The sequence below is a fragment of the Myxocyprinus asiaticus genome, chromosome 39 (genome assembly GCF_019703515.2).
Source record: "Myxocyprinus asiaticus isolate MX2 ecotype Aquarium Trade chromosome 39, UBuf_Myxa_2, whole genome shotgun sequence".
NCBI lineage: Eukaryota > Metazoa > Chordata > Actinopteri > Cypriniformes > Catostomidae > Myxocyprinus > Myxocyprinus asiaticus.
This window is the reverse complement of record NC_059382.1, coordinates 38,685,462-38,702,914: the sequence shown is the minus strand read 5'-3', so window position 1 is coordinate 38,702,914 and position 17,453 is coordinate 38,685,462. Positions and strand designations below refer to the sequence as shown.

The 17,453-nt window shown below is 38.5% G+C and overlaps 1 protein-coding gene across 2 annotated transcripts in view; it reads left to right on the top strand.

Moving 5' to 3' along the window:
• Positions 1 to 1,988: 1,988 nt before the first annotated feature.
• The window catches only part of LOC127429503 (transforming growth factor beta-1 proprotein-like), a 32,289-nt gene continuing 16,824 nt past the window's right edge, over positions 1,989 to 17,453 (top strand). The window contains exons 1-2 of one of the 2 annotated variants that reach the window (XM_051678548.1): positions 1,989 to 2,494; positions 3,157 to 3,729. In XM_051678548.1, coding sequence (XP_051534508.1) covers positions 3,405 to 3,729 — 325 coding nt within the window. In that variant the 5' untranslated portion in view covers positions 1,989 to 2,494; positions 3,157 to 3,404. Of the gene's footprint in view, positions 3,730 to 17,453 lie in introns of both variants that reach the window. The other variant, XM_051678547.1, reaches the window with a different exon arrangement.

Here is a 17,453-nt window from a genome sequence, read left to right as displayed (position 1 = left end):
GAGATTAAAGGACACATGTTTAGACACATTTAAATTAATTAATGTTTCTCAAAATGGCCCTTGAAATGGTCTATGTTCAGGACCAAAAGTGTTTGCATTTAGGCACTTCATTACATATAGGACCAGAAGGTATCACTGTACAGTCAGGGCCTTTATTTCACTTATAAGACCAAATGTTATTATATTCAGGGACTTTACTACATTTAGGACCAAGTTATTACATGTAGGGTCTCTAGTACATTTAGGACCAAATATTATTAAATGTAAGGCCTTTATCACATTTAGGACCAAATGTTATTACACTAAAGGCTTCTGTTGTATTTAGGACCAATTATTACATTTGTGCCCTCTACACATTAGGGCTAATTACATTCCAGAAAATTTCCAGTAACGAGTACTCCCCATCATTGATAATTAAATCAGTATGTTATTGTCTTCATGCTTGTAATCGATGAAGGAGGATGTGCTCCAACTGTAGGGGGATCACACTCCTCAGCCTCCCTGGGTAAGCCTATGCTCGGGTGCTGGAAAGGAGGATTCGGCTGGTGGTTGAATCTCGGATTCAGGAGGAACAATGTGGATTCCTTCCTGGGCATGGAACACTGGACCAACTTTTTACCCTCTCGAGAATACTGGAGGGATCATGGGAGTTTGCCAAACCAGAGTAAATTCTAGTTAGGCGTTGAAATCAACAGATCCTTCCACTGCCCATTTAATACCACAAGGGGGTGCCAGAAACAAATCAACATGGATGCGTTCAGAGCATGATGCAGATGCTTTCTCTAAATTACACCTTACTAAAGCACAGAAAACACAATAAACCAAAATTATGTTTCCTTTTTTATCAACATTGAAAACAAACACTGACAGATATGCATTTATGCAAGTGCAACTAAAAACCACCTGTAGGTGTACAACATATTCACACATTAGCCAAAACTTTGTATGTTTTGTGGAAATGCATAATGGCCTATTCTCATGGCCAGTAATGTACCTAGATCCCCTTGACTAAATTGATTTTCATTGGGCAGTGAGATTATCTGAGAACTAAACTAGATTTGATATTTGCTGAAGAAAATGTATGATGCGAGTGATGCTAGTTCAGGCAAAATATGCTGCCAAGTTGTAATTGCTAGGTGGATGTTAAAAGAGCCTACCCTCAAGTCTCTGTGATATTCTGGTCCCTATATATAGGCTCAGGTCACTCTTGAGACATGTTTTTACTGTTTTATCACCAAGTCTGATCACTTAGAAAAGTAATAGCACACCTCTTCTCAACATACGTACCTCACAATCTGAGGTACCATGCATGTTCATAGCACAAAAATGCATCACATTTTTTACCTTAGCAAACACCAGTAATTACTGATGATAATAAGCAAACAACTACATTAAATACAAAAAGCAAAACATATTTCCAAAGTATGGCTGTTTATTTAGGTACAGAGGGAGCATTGTTTCTTTGAAAAACGATTCTTCATTCTCGGTCCAGCAAAATGTGGATTTGGATCGCATGTGACTAATATTTCGGCTTCACATCTATTTCATAACAAACTGTTCCCCCTTCAAAATATGTCATATAGAGGTCATAAACCAGAAAACCAACAAAAAGGTGGGTGAAAACTCACCGCATTACATAAATGTGTGCTTGATAACAGTCTCCATTTGTGCAGCCCCATTCAGAGTTTAGTTTGGTTTGTTGGATAATTATATGTGCCTGTCATCATCTTACGTTGGCACTCAGTTAGTAAGGTGTGTGGTTAGTTTGGCCAGACGTTAGTGTCGTGCCCATGTTATTTACCTGTCTGTTCCTTCACTATGTGTGTGTGTGTCTTCCAAAAGCTGCAGAGAGCTTCCTGGCCAGTATAAGAGAAGGGCTGTGTGAGCAGCAGATGTTTCAGAGAGTCCGTTAGCCTCATTTCCTGGGCGGAGAGCTCTTGACTCTAATAGTGAAGCAACAGGAACCCAGAGAGAGAGAGAGAGAGACCAAGAGTGGAAGAGAGTTATTGGAACGTAAATCTCTCACAAATTATTTTGTCACCAGCAAGCTCTGACAGGCGTAGAGGGAGTGTGTTACAAGAAGAAACTAATAAAAAGAGTGCAGAGCCGAAGAGAAGGGAAGTGTGAAGGACTCTTTTACTCAAGACTGAACATAAAAGTGGACAGACAGAACAGAAGTGAGGCGAGAAAACCAAAGCAAAAGGACGTTTGCACCTCATTCCCTGCCGGCGCTACTGTGGTTCACTTTTGGACGCTTCTGGATGCTCTTTTTATTTACTCTATCTGTCACTCGAGACTCGTGGGTTGGATGTGGTTAGTTTGATTTGCCTGACACATTACATCATCAAGGGCAAAACGTCAGGGTATTTTCCAAGAGGATCTGTTTTCCTTTCAATTCCACAGTGAAGTAGTGTGTGTGCAGCATTAGGCATGTAAATGGATCCTCCACTTGTCATTGAAGAAGTGGGAACAGCTTGTTTGAAGGGAACATGAGGTAGTAGCTTTTGTGAAACCAAACATGCTTCTTATATTACTAATTTAATGTGAAGCTCTTGCTCTGTCCTGAGTTATTAGAACTTGCGGGGGGTGGTTGACAAAATTGCCAGTGATGTATAGTTTTGAATGCAGCTTATTTACTAGACGTTTGCATGTTAGCTGAAGTATTTTAAGTCCTGCAAGTCATCATTACTCTTATCTGATCATCTGGAGGCTGAGTCAAAGCTTCCGAAAAATCAATCTGACCGGCAGGGGATCCTCTGATCAAACTTCTAAGGTAATCGCTCAGCTTTCTTAAGTTGACACAGCCATTGTCTCATTGGGAATGCAGGCAGCAGCATGCTGGTTTATTAATGAGTTAGCAGGACTTGTTTAGGGGGTTCTATGTGAGCTGACAAACCTTTGGGTTAAGCGCCAAGACCAGGGAAGCCGGCTGTGAGTAGAGTGGAAAGTTAGTGAGCAAACACGCTTACAGGCGTGTCATTGTGTCTGGACGTCTTTCAGCAGGACTGAAAGCTTGTCCAAGACTATTTGAGAGTCAGTCCAGACACGTGGATGTGAACAAGTATTTCTGTGTGCAACTGCCAGCAATGAGCCAGCACTAAGGTTGTGCCAAAAGGATAAAAAGCTATCTATTTGCTTGTGTCTGTATATGTCAAGGCTAATTTGGTGCAGCCTAGGAGTGGACTTCACCATCTGAATGTTGCTCTGAGACAGCAGAAAAATCAGGAATCTCCCTAAGCCAACAGACATCAACAGACATTTCAAGGTGCTTTCCAGCATCACCATCAGGTAGCATCACCTCCGCAAAACTATTGCGTTTGTTTGACGTCAATCCCAGGTGTCTGACAAGCCTCTTGGCTTCTTTAAAACTAAATCAAGGACAGTTTGGATGCAGATTTGGCACCATGAGGTTGTTGTTCTTGGCATTGACACCCCTTTTCATGGTGGCTGGAACAGATGGTATGTCCACCTGTAAGACCCTGGACCTGGAGGTGGTGAAGAAGAAGAGGATAGAGGCCATTCGTGGTCAGATCCTCAGCAAACTCCGCATGGCCAAAGAACCCAAGGTTGAGAAAGAAGATGAAGGGCAGAAGATACCAGATGCCCTAGTTTCACTGTACAACAGCACGGTTGAACTGAGCGAAGAAATTAAGATGAAGCCTGTCCCCGTGCAGCCAGAAGATGAGGACTATTTTGGCAAGGAGGTGCACAAGTTCATCATAAGGCAAGGTAAGTGTCTTATCTCTAAATACACTACAGATGATAATCTCACACTGTGTTGTAACCAGGCATGATGCAGTAAAGAAACACACAATAAAAGGGATCTCTTCCATGTTAATCTTCCATGACTTTTGTCCCAAACAGCCGTGATCACAACAAGCGATGAGCAACAGGACATTTTGTCAATAGCATGGTTTCAACTTCTGCTGCATCCAACATAGTCTCATGACAACTGGTAACAATTTGTATGAGATAGTGAAATCCTAAGATATCGTACGACTTGGCTCGTATGAAAAGGTACAACCTTTATTCCCAAGAGACCAACCAATCATCAAATACAATTTCTAATCGGTACAATAGAGGCATAACATTTTAGCTAGCCTTCTAATAACATATTTTAAGAAAGAAACTGTTTTACTCATTACTCAAAAATGTGGTTACTCATTCCATATTTATTAATGCAACACAAATGACTGTCTCAACCTAATGCATGCCCAAATATCAAAGTCTTGCATTTTTAATGCTGCCTGTAAAACCTTAGCTTTAATGTCTACAAAACAGGTTTATTTAGTCTGTGTTGTCTACAGAGTGGAACACTTCAACAAAATTTTAAATGAGCCATCACTTTGGTGCAGAATAAGCTACAATATACCGATATTTCAGTAATTATATTTCCTTTTATGCCGATAGTCAAAAATCTTGCTTGTGAAACTATGTCTGAAGTATTGAACATAACTGCAGTTCTAAGTAATTTTAATAGTGACAAAATTACAAGGCATGAAAACCTAGGGATCAAGACAAGTTGATAAAAACGTTCGGGGCTTAAGCCCCCCCAAGCCCACCCCAGCACTGATTGTGCCTAACACATTGCTTCTTGTGCTATCTTTCTTTAACATAAATTACATTTAATATTATATTTAGTTTTCTAATCAAACACTAATGTGCTGTATACTGTATATTTTCCACCATTGAAAAAGTTCCCTCCAAGTGCCAAAGCTTTTGCCAATCTCTTTGGAAATCAAAACATCATGACCAGTTTCATCATGTAAATTATGTTTGATTATTTAATGTTGTTCTCTAAAGCAGAAATGACTTGCATGCAATGAATCATGCCAACCTGTCTCTCATTCTCTTGCATGTGTTTCCCTCATACTTTCTCCAAAATCCCAGAGCCAGTAGAGGGCCAGTATTTGATCCTACATGTGTTCAGATATCATGCGTTTCCCTCTGTGTATCTGTGGTATTTTAATAGCCCATTGTTTGTTCTGTTGGCTTCATGCGTTCGATTGTTAAAGGTCTGGTGTCCACATCCAAAGCTGTTTAAGCTCTTGCTGAGGGGCAAACATTTTGAGTGCACTTCTGTCTTTTTGTTCTAAAAGATTGTTTGATCGTTCTGATCACATTGCACCATATAGTCCTGTTTTTTAATGCTTAGCATCTGTTTGTTGATGGGTAAATAACTTCACATTCGATGCTTGCCACCCACCTGCTTTCATCCTTCCCCACCCTTTATTTACAGTATCATCTGTTCCTCTTTTACTCATTTAACCACTTCAAACACTTACAGACATAAACATTAGGCCTGTGCTCAAACATACACACCATATATGAGACTTTTGAGGAGATGGTCCTCACCTCTTGAAGGGTGTAAACCAAAGACAAAGACACAAACAAAGAGAAATAGGGGTTAGAAACTGGTGATGAGGGTAGATGAGCCAGATTTTTCAGGACTGGGGCTTACCTGTAACTTGAGAGCTCTGTCTCTATTCTGTGTCTCTTTGTTTCTGTCTTTTATTCCATTTCTTTATTCTTTATCACTTTGTTTTTGACAGGAGCATTTGACAGGAAAGAGGGCTGGTTATTTCTGAGGTATGCCTAAGGTTCAGAGGAAATAGTCCCAAATAGCAAGCTTGAAATTTCCCCCTATTGTGGTTCCCCTTGTGGAACAGAACAGCTCTTATTGCTCTTGTGTTTGGGCTTGGCTTCATGCATTTGTTTAAGGTGGAACAAAAATTAATAAATCAATTCATTCTGATGCAATTTCAGTGCCTCTTAGTGTTTACAGCAATTACTACTGTAGTAATTGCTCGCTGTTGCAACGCAAGAATTTATTCTTGCACAGTACGTAAAGCAAAGCTATATTTGGAGCTTGTGCAAAACTTGCCACCACAATGCTAGGCAGTTTTCAGCGCATTGCTATGTGGTTGCTAAGATGTTCTAGGTGGTTGCTTGGGCATTGCTAGTTGGTTACTTGAGTGTTTTTGGTGGTTGCTAGGTCGAAGCTTACTGGCTAATGTCTAAAGAGCCCACACCCAAGTCTCTAAGGGTGTTGATTTGTAAAGGTCTGAGTGCAGTTCACAGGAGTTTGACTCAGATGTGAATGTTCCAATCATTCATCCAATCTATTTCAGGAGACTATCTCGGGAGGTGGTTTGAGTACAACTCGCTTTTAGCCTGCGGTTCGGTTCGCTAATAATGTACATTGTAAACACTAAACGCTCCATGCTCACTTGATTTTCCCATTCACAAAATTCCTTGCCGTGTTTGACTCTTACAGGTTACTGTACACCTGTAATGACAACAAGCCACTTATTGTGTTTCTGTGGTGATACCAGAGTGAGAAGCATTTTCAAACTATTGTAAACCTCATACAAAACAAACTTGAAGGTCTTTATTTTTAATCTGTGTTCTGTGAAGAGGGTTTAACTGGAACACCCTGAAAATATGCGTGAAATTTAAAGGGATAGTTCACCCAAAAATGAAAATTCTCTCATGATTTACTCACCCTCATGCCATCCCAGATGTTTATGACTTTCTTTCTTGTGCAGAATACAAATTATGATTTTTAGAAGAATATTTCTGCTCTGTAGGTCCATACAATGCAAGTGAAGGGGTACCAAAATTTTGATGCTCCAAAAATCACATAAAGGCATCATAAAAGTGATCCATACAACTCCAGAGTTACAACTCCTTAAAACCATATTTTCTGAAGAGATATGATAGATGTGGGTGAGAAACTCTTTTTTGGCTTGAAATTCTCCTCCCTGCCCAGTAGGGGGCGATATGCATGAAGAATGTGAATCACCCAAAACACAAGAAGAAGAATGTGAAGGTGCAGGAAAAAGAACTTAAAAATTGGTCTGTTTCTCACCTACACCTATCATATGGATTACTTTTGTATTGATTTATGTGATTTTTTGAGCTTCAAAATTTTGGCAACAATTCACTTGCATTGTATGGACCAAAAGAGCTGAGAAATTCTTCTAAAAATCTTCATTTGTGTTCAGCAGATGAAAGTCATACATAGTATCTGGGATGGCATGAGGATGAGTAAATGATGAGAGAATTTGAATTTTTGGGTCAACTATTCCTTTAAGAAATTACAACAGTGATATACTACTATTGTATTCTATGAATGAATGTAACCAGTGGCTGTCAGTAGATTAAACATTATTCATGATCAATCTTATTTTTTTGTTGTCAATATAACTAATCTACCATTATTGAATATTGAATTTTGCCTCTAACTACTATATATTGCATGGCTTTTCCCTTTTAATGTATAAAATAAAATGTAAAATTAAATATAATTTAACGTATAATAAAAATATAAAATGTAACATACTGTATATTCTATAGTAGAATATATACATCTAAATACAGTATGGCTCAGGTTCCTCCATCAATGTAAGTCTATAGAATGTTTTTGCTTGTTTTATTGTCCACTAGGTGAAAATTGTAAGTCTGATTGCTTAGTGGCCTCTCTTCAATAAGCTACAGTACATGATTTGAGGCATCTTTCATGTCTGTAGAACAAACTGTTATGACGAAACTGTTATGAAAAGTTTAACACTTGGGGTTAAATGAGAATAGTAAAGCCCCTTCCACAATGAAAGCGACAAAGCGGCCTGAATTCCTTCGTTTATCAAAGCTGCCGACTTACAGTGACATGAGCATCAATGACCACTGGCGACACGATGTGGGTGTATCCAGCAATGCAACAAAGTTGAGAAAAATTTTAACTAATTGCAAATGCGGAGCGACTAGAAATGGAAGCGAAGAGAGTGAGCTCACGTGAACCGTCTCCTTTGAAATACTGTAATGGAGCACAAGCAAAACAAAAGATGATCCTTCCAGAGAGCAATTTCTCATTTATTTTCTCATATTTTATATGATATGTCTCTGACCACGTACACGGACTATTTTAAAAATGATGCATGTAAAATGTGTCTGAGATTGTGTGTCACATGTATGAAAATTAATTAAATTAAACTATTGACACGAGAACTCTTCTGAACGCTCCAGTACCACAACTCCATTGTGCTGTTGACAAGCGCCTTTTTCCATTTAACATCTTAGCAAAAACCACACATTATTTTGGAGGACTAATCATGAACGCAATAAATGCTCATTTAATATCTCACTTAATTAGCACCATTGTATCTCCTCTACATCTCATTTATCTGTCAGTCATACTGCAGTGCCCCAGGCATCATTATTTGAATGTGTGTCATATCATGTTAAATTCCTTCCAGTAACTCAACTTACACTGAGCCAGTTGCCCAGAGGTCATTGATGTTTTCTTCACAAAGGTTTTTCTTTCTCAGCAGATCTTGTGAGGATCTGTTGACACGTTACACTTGATTAACATGAATAAAAGTCTCATGTTGAGTGTTGTACAAAATGAAATACATCTGTCCAATGTCTCTCGTGATGGCTGGATAGAACCACTCACTTTAGCAATAAGTGTGTGTTGAAACGTATTTTTTCCTGGATGTAGGGTAGCTTCTGCATAAGTTCGTCCGCATGTAGCAAAACACAAACAGAGATGAAAAAAGATCAGCTGTGGTTGCAGTGCAGTGACATCATGAACAGGTGTTTAGCACAACTGGAACACTGGATCAATCAGCATCCAGAACTGGAAATACTGTATCTATTTAATAATAAAAAAAATGCTATGACATGCCCCCTTAATTAGCTACAATGCTTCTGACTTTTTGTTAGCAGCTTGTAGTGTAGCTAATTACTTCATCAAAAAGGATATTTTGACTATAATTTAACTCATTTAAATTATGAGGAGAGTTTCAAAGTAGCTTCCCTGATAGTTGATTATAAGTTCTTCAAATCAGTGTATTGGTTTTTGGGTTCTTCAAAGCATCAGTATTCAGCATATATGGTTTTCTAAAGCAGAGTTTCTAAACTGGTGGGTCGCAGGCTTTCCCATGAGGGTGGCACCAGCCATCACAGAACCACTCGTGCCAATGATCTGCTCTAACCTATTGGATGTCTGGAGTGCACATGCATAAACGGGGCTACCTTTGATATCCCGGTGCAGACAACAAAACTGATGTGACCAATTTGATTTCTAGTGAGAATTTTCTAGATTAAACCGATGTAAAGGAAGACATCTCAAACGGTAGGCATGCCTGACATGCAAAACAGTGCTGTTTGGCAAAATAAAGGTACAATTTTTTTTTTATATAACAATTACTATTATTATAAAGACTAGCTACATTGACCTAACCATGGTAATGACAAACAATCCATGGTGGTACTGTGCTTATATGTCATTGCACAATATACAGGGCAAATACATTGACTTCTGGACAAATTATGGACAAAGTTTTCCTCCTGTGTAATATATGTTCTGTTTGAATGATGTTTGATATTAGGAAATAAATGGGAGAATAAATTAATAGGCTCATCAACTTTCAAAATGGGGGATGCATGTCCTTTTATTTAAAAACCATGAACAAAACTATGCAAGACAAATGAAAATGCAATCCAGGCTACATTAAATCCAGGTTACGTTTTTGGGTCTTCACTTGATGTCCAATTAAAAATCTGGGTCCCGAAGCACTACCAGTTAAGAACCATGTTTTCCTGGGTAGCTCAGCAAGTAAAGACGCTGACTACCACCCCTGAAGTTTGCGAATTCGAATCCAGGGCGTGTTGAGTGACTCCAGCCAGGTCTCCTAAGCAACCAAATTAGCCTGATTGCTAGGGAGGGTAGAGTCACATGGGGTAATCTCCTCGTGGTCGCTATAATGTGGTTCGCTCTCAGTGGGGCGTGTGAGGAGTTGTGTGTGGATGCCGCACTATGTCTCCATGGTAACGTGCTCAACAAGCCATGTGATAAGATGCGCGGGTTGACGGTCTCAGACGCGGAGGCAACTGAGATTCGTCCTCCGGCACCCAGATTGAGATGAGTCACTACGCCCCCATAAGGACTTAGAGTGCACTGGGAATTGGGCATTCCAAATTGGAGAAAAAACAAAACAAAAAAAAAAAACATGTTTTCCAAAGACATTAGCCTTTACAAACTGTATTTTTTAGTATGGCTTGATAAACATAATATCTGTCGGGAGGTTTCTAATGTAAAATGAGAGGTTGTTTGTTTTGGGTTCTGACTGAGTAGTTATCTATTTATACATTATGCTGGCAAATAAAGTGCACTCAATGACACTTAAGTTTATAGCCATTGCCCTGCAGGCATATTGCTGATTTTACATGTCCTTCGGAAGTGTCATCAGTCTGAGTTTTGCTGCATACGTGTTACTTTTCATCTCATGTTATTACATGTCAAAGATTGTCCTGACTGCACAGCTCATCTGCCGGGAAAGTGTGCCAGGGTTTGCGTGTGTGGAGCACAATAGAGTTTATGGAAAAATATTGGGGAGAAACTCACTGAAAGCAATGATGCTAACTAAACTATGTCTAAAAAGAGTTGCTTTACAGTAAAAAGCTACTTTTACCAACAAGTAGAGGTGCAGTGATGCAAAAACTCTGCAACAATTGCTCTATCTAAATGGTCAGGGCAGTCTTATGACGAAAACGTCACCTAAGCAACTTTTTCCTGCGCCATCAAAATGTCTTCGTCGTTCCATTCTCACCTCAGTTTGGACAATTCCATTACAGGTTTGGCAATTGTCGGATTTATCATGCATGTTTAACCGCAATGTGTTTCATAGTCACATAATACTGTCATATTGATATATTAGATCCCCTAACCCAACCCCACTCCTAAACACTTATAAACGATATAAAACATAACATGCGAGTAAATGTAAACTTAACCTAGCCCCACGCCTAAACCTAACCAATAGCATAATGGCAATATCAACAACTAACAGTATAAAAGGCAGAACAAACAGATAAAAGTAGTAGAATACATAATACATTACAAATTATGCAGTCAAAATTGCTTATTTGAATGGGCTATTGAGCCCAGAGTGAAACTAAAGGTTTTAATCTCTGAATAGCTTTCTCCCCGTGAAGGCAGTCGCATCTCATTAAAAAATATACATCCAAACATTAGAATGTCACAGTCGGTCACATGACACACAAGAGCCAATGGTATTGGATTTCACTGACGTCACAGCTGTCGTAATGCTTGTTGAAATGAGCACGCATTGGGATCTGACTGTTACAGCGAATAGGAACATTAAAGACTTAAAATTGGATCTGTTCTTCACAAAAAGTGATCACACGGTATCCGAAAGATCTGGAGTACAGCCAAGAGCAAAGATTTGGCTTGAAAATTGGGGGTTGCTGCGTGAATAATTTACATGTTTCCATTGATCTGGTATAAATACTGGGGGGTTGTACTTGCTTGTTTTGATTATAGATAAAAAACATCTCTGATTAAATTCGAAATGATATAACCTAATTCATTCTTAAATACTGAAAAAGATATTGCCCTTTATAGCTTCAATGTACAGTATTTAGCAACTTTTTGTAAGTAGCTTGACTCTAGTTTACTGTTTAAATTATGAGTGGCTTGACACTTGACAAGACAGAACAAATAACTAACCAGGGCTCTGGGCAAAAAGCCACTCAAAGTGAACAAAATGCCCCACATTTTTACCATGTGTATGAAAATAATGCCGCTGTACATTGTAAACCCTGATAAATTCAGAAAGTTTTACACCAAGAACACATAATATATTACAAATTATACATTCAATATGGCTTATTTGAATCGGCTCAATATTTTGTTTTTTGTTTTTTTTATTATTTCTTTACTTCAGGTAAATAAATTTATTAAAGTATGTTATTCTTTAAATGTGTATCACTTTTTACACCATTATAAATGAACTCTACTCACATAATTTCTTTATTTGGGACTCAAATGAGCTATAGTCTTAATGAAACTAAATACCTCATTATTGAGTCAATAATACAAGTATTCATTCAGAAACAAAACTAATTCCTTGGACATTTATTAAGTAGATTTCAAAATAGGCAAACATTTTATTGTGCATATGAAAAAACTACATCTTCATACATGGCATGTTCATGTCACTTCAGACCGGATTAACGCATGCTCATAAAACACAAAAGCATGCATATTCACCAGACAGAACACAGTAAAACCAACCTAGTCTCATAGAGTGAATGTTAATATACAGTAATGAAATTTTTGCAAAATGAGTTTTGCATGCCGCATTTTAAGTTTCGCCACAGTTTCCTGGTGAAATGAACACTAGAGGTGCTGCAACAACTGTGCGTTTTATTAACATTCACACAAATCACAAGAACAACGGCTGATTAAGACTTTATAAACACTTATTTTTCCTCTCTATTACTCACACACTGTTATGTAATGATATCGAAACACTTTTACTCTAAGGCATCATTTGAAAAACAATACATTCTAATGCATGTAATACAGACTACATTTACAATACACATTTATTTCTGAGTAGATTTTGCGGTAGCTCACCTCATACAGTGTTGGACTTTGGACTCGGAAGCTGATACACGAGACAAAAGTGTCATAGAATTGGCACAAAATGACTTGATGCTTCAGAAAATGTGCTTTTCCAGTCACATTTGCTTTTAGGACACTATCGGTTAGGTTTAGGTTAAAGTTTTAGGTTAGGGAGGTATGTTTTACTCATTAAAACTTCCATCTAATAAAAATAAAATAAAAAAGGTTACCACTGGTTACCACACCATTTCACTCGCTTTTGGTCTGGAAACTCTGGTCTGAAAAAGAGAGAGAAAAATAGATATAGTAAGAGGAGAGGATAGGTAAAGCGTGTGTAGGAGAGGCAGATATTTAAGCCTGCTGGAATCTGGTTGCACCCATCAGTAATGATAGACCTGTCTCAATGCCTGTTAGGACAGCTGTCCTGAGCTTAACTGAAGGACAACCTGCGTAAACACACACAAATCCCTCTCCACCCTCATCTTACTGCACCAGCAACAAAGAGCAGCTCTTTCTGTCCTTGACATCTTTTATTTGTGGGCACAGGTGTTGATGCATGGAACATACAGGATAGTTTCAATCAAGACAATATTTCCGTCAACAGTGTTAAGCAACAGTGTTGCTTTGATAACATCACTATATAGCTCCAAGCTAATGAGAAATGATTCACTCTCTAAATCTTCTATTGTTTTTTAAATGAATCTAAGTGCTATTGGTTAAATCTGACAAAAAACACGTAACACTTTTACTCTAATGCACCATTTGAAAAACAAAAATTTTTTATGCTTGTGTTACAGACCCACCTATATTTACACACTTATTCCAATGTGATCAGCTTTAGCGGTAGCTCACCTGACAGTGTGTTGGACTTTAGATTCGGAAGACAGCAGTTCGAAACCAGTAAAGCACACAAGCTGACATGTGAGACAAGAGTGTCATAGAAGTGATATGAGATTATATGGTTGCTTTAGAAAATGTGCTTTTTATTTCTCATTTTGTTTTTGGAATCTGTCAGTTAGGTTTAGGGGTTGGTCAAGAGTGACGATGTCTGCTTTGTTCACCTTGCATTTGGTTTTAGATCATTATTGTTTAGGTTAAGGGTAAAGTTTTTGCTTAAGGAGGTACGTTTTACTCATTAAAACCTCCATCTAATGTTCACCTTAAAAACCTTGTCTGATTACGACTTCATTTCACTCACTTTTGGTGCCCCTTGCTGGACATTTCACTGGGAAACTGCAGCCGAATGTGTAATAAGGCATGCAACTTTGTTTTGCATGTTGCCATGTTGCAATGTTTTAGCCATCCTCCTAATCCAACACTTTTTTTAAGAAGGGAAACATCTGCGAACACATTTGGTTACTCATTCCATATTAAGGCTATTTATGCAATACAAATGACTGATGCATGTCAATAACCTGGAATATGCTTCCCTCGTCTCATTGCAAACCCCAGTGATTTTGTTCTTCCTTGGTACACAGCAGTTATTTTACAGTATTTTTTAGTTTAGGTTTAGTGTTTTGGTAAGTGGTTTCACATTATGGTTAGGTTTAGGTTTGGAATTAAATTTAGAATAAGTTTATAATAGTGTTGTCAAAAGTACTGGTACTTCGGTATCAAGCCGGTACTAAAATAAAAAATATGTAACGATATTGTGATTCTACAGAACCTGTAGTACCGAGCACCGACTTAATTCGGTACCCACACACTGTCTTACTGACACACGACTGCTTTAAAATGCTAATGTGCATATTTGAGCGTGTGATCTGTTTCTCCTTTTACACTGAAATGCACAACTTATCAAATTAAAATCGTGATATGTCCTAGTGTGATTATTAAACCATAAAATGCTGCAGTCTAAGTCTACATGAGCTTTAAATGAATGTGTGAAGCAGACCGCTCATACACTGGAAACTCCACAGACTATGAGCATCATTCACGTTGACAGAGCAGAGCACTAATCCACTCTGAAACGTTATTTTTACATAATTTATTTATACACAGCATTTGTGCTTTAACGATCACACTGGGCCATGTAGCGAACTGTTTATCCAGAGAGGTTAAACTTCCGTCAAAAATACACATCAAAATAAAAGCATGATTCATAATAAAAGCTAAATGCCTGAAATTGAAGAAATGGCAACAGAAATATATTAGAACTGTATAGTAAAATGTAATCCTCGCTGTAAATTATAATAATAATAATGATAATAATAATAATAATAATAATAATAAACAATGACTGGAATAATAGTAAAAATTAAGCAATATATGGTACTTCTGGTTGGCCTGTGTGGGGAGTAACTGCATCTCGATCGTGCTCACACAGTTTTCCTTTTAAAATTTCTTTTTTGGCCCATTAATGACTTGATAACCCAGTTTATTGGTCAGCTTACTACTCTGTAACTTTCTGGGTAGAAATGGCTTCGAAATCTAAACACAACACTAAGAAAGATGAAGTTAAGAAAGATGAAGCACAGGCTAGTGTGAACTTAACAGGTATGGCCACTCTGACGACGCTGCTGGAAGAACACAGAGCAGCATTGTCTTTGGAATTTAAATCGCCATTTTCCACCTTGGAGGTTAGGCTGGACACATTATATACAACGGTGAATGACCACAAACAGAGACTTCTCTCACTTGAAGCAAATGCGGACGCGAGCAGCCTGAGTGTCGGAACCCTAGAGTCTAAGTATGCAACTTTAGCTGACGAACACGCTAAACTCAAGGCCAAGTTTATGGATTTAGAAGGGAGGAGCCGCAGAAATAAACATACGAATCTTCGGCTTACCTGAGACGATTGAAGGCCCTTATCCGTCCACTTTCTTTTCGGAGCTCTTAGTGTTGGCGCGAGCCTGTTTACCTCTCCTCCTGAGTTGGATCATGCTCATCGCGCCCTCACAGCGAAACCGAAGTCGGGGGACAGACCTAGATCTGTTATTATTCGCTTTCAGAAGTTCCAGACCAAGGATTTGGTCATTCGCGATGCCCGCAAGCTAAGAAGAAAGCTTCAGTATTGTGGTAATCTGATTTTCATCAATGAGGACTATAGTCCCGAAGTTCTGGAAATGCGTGCCGAATATCGAGGGGTGATGAAGGTGCTGTACCAGCTGGGTCTGAGACCATCTCTTCGCTACCCATCCAAACTTTTCATCACGACATCGGACGGTAAGAAGAGGCAGTTGTCGTCAGTTCATGAGGCCGGTGGGTTTCTCAGAGCCCACTGGCGCAAGACGACAGAAGCTACGTGAGCAGAACTTGAGTCTATTTTTGACTACTCGAGTCTACTCCTCACTAACCCGATGCTGTGTTTTGGATTTAACTTGTTAATGTATCATCTAGTATACAGTAATCTGAACACCTGAGTTCTTAGCTAATTATGCTATATGAACCAAAGGATGTTCACCTTACAATGTTTAATGAGAACAGAGACTCACTGAACTCGTACTGGGCATTGACTGTTTTTCCTTCTTGCTCATTTTGCTCCTGGATGATCATAAGACTGATAAGACTGTAATTTTGTACATCTACTGCCCAGGAGAACTTTTATGTGGACTGCTTTCTGTTATATATAAAACGATGCTTTTGTTGCTGATCGTTGGTTCTTGATCAGTTTTTGTTTTTCATTCATGGGCTAAACTACATATTTTTGTGGAGCCAGGGTCCTTTGTGCAATCTGACAGTAAATTAGAATATTTTAAGAAATTACACTGAGATGCGGATGTTTAGCAGGTTCTCTGCGCGGTTTTGGGTTGATATGTTAGGAATGGGATTTAGGATCTTGAATTTTTTTGTTTCTTTTTCTTTATTGTTTGCCATGGTTTTCTACCTTGCTCTACTGTGTTTCATTTTACTTGAAGTTTTCCTTTTTTCCTTTATTCTTTTGTGTTTTGCTCAGATATAAAACTGTCTTGTGGCAGATTGATAATGGCTAAGACTAAGGAGAGTTCCAGTACTCGTTTCATATCATGGAATGTTAAAGGGGTGAATAATAATGTTAAAATTAGCCGCATTCTGTTTCATCTCCAACATCTTAGGGGTGATGTTTTTTTCTCCAAGAAACCCATCTTAAGTCAAGTGACATTCAACGACTTAAAAGAGCATGGGTGGGCCATTTGTATCACTCAAAGTTTAGTGCACGTGCAAGAGGTGCTGCTATTCTTATTCACAGAAGTATCCCTTTCGAGTTGGAAAATGTTTTGTCCGATTGTAATGGGCATTATGCCATAATTACTGTCAAACTCAGAGATGTGCCTGTCATTATGGCAAGTATTTATGCCCCTAACTGGGATGATGACAAGTTTATATCCAATTTCTTTTAATCCATTCCTGATATTGATAGAAGACACGTTATTATAGGGGGTGACTTTAACTTCGTTCAAGACACGGTTTTAGATAGATCCTCGAGCAAATCTTGTGTACTAACTAACTAGCCAAAACGTTGAATACCTTTGCTGGACGACTAGGGCTGTCCGATCCTTGGAGATCAAAATTTTCCACAAATAGGGCCTACTCATTTTTCTCCCATGTTCATCACTCATATTCACGGATAGATTTTTTCTTATTAGTCAACAGATTACTTTCAAACCTATCGAGCTATGAATATCACAACATTGTTATTTCGGATCACGCTCCCACCTCTGGTGACATTAATCTTTCTCAGTTCATACCTTTTCCTAAACAGTGGTGCTTCCCCTCTTTCTTTATGGCAATTTTTGACTGAGCAAATAGCCCTATTTTTTGAAGTCAACGATATGCTAAGTATTGGTAGAGGGACTCTTTGGGAAACGTTCAAGGCGTATTTAAGAGGTCTGATAATTTCTTATTTTTCTGGTACAAATAAGGCTGACAAGCTTAAATTAGATACAATCCTGAAAGACCTACAAAGTTTAGATCATCAGTATGCTGTTGATCCAAATTAAGATCTGTATAAAGAGCGCCTTCGTCTGTAAACGGAATTTGGTCTTTTGACCACGAATAAGGCTGAAGCGCAGTTGCTTAAATCTAGGCAATGTTTTTTTTA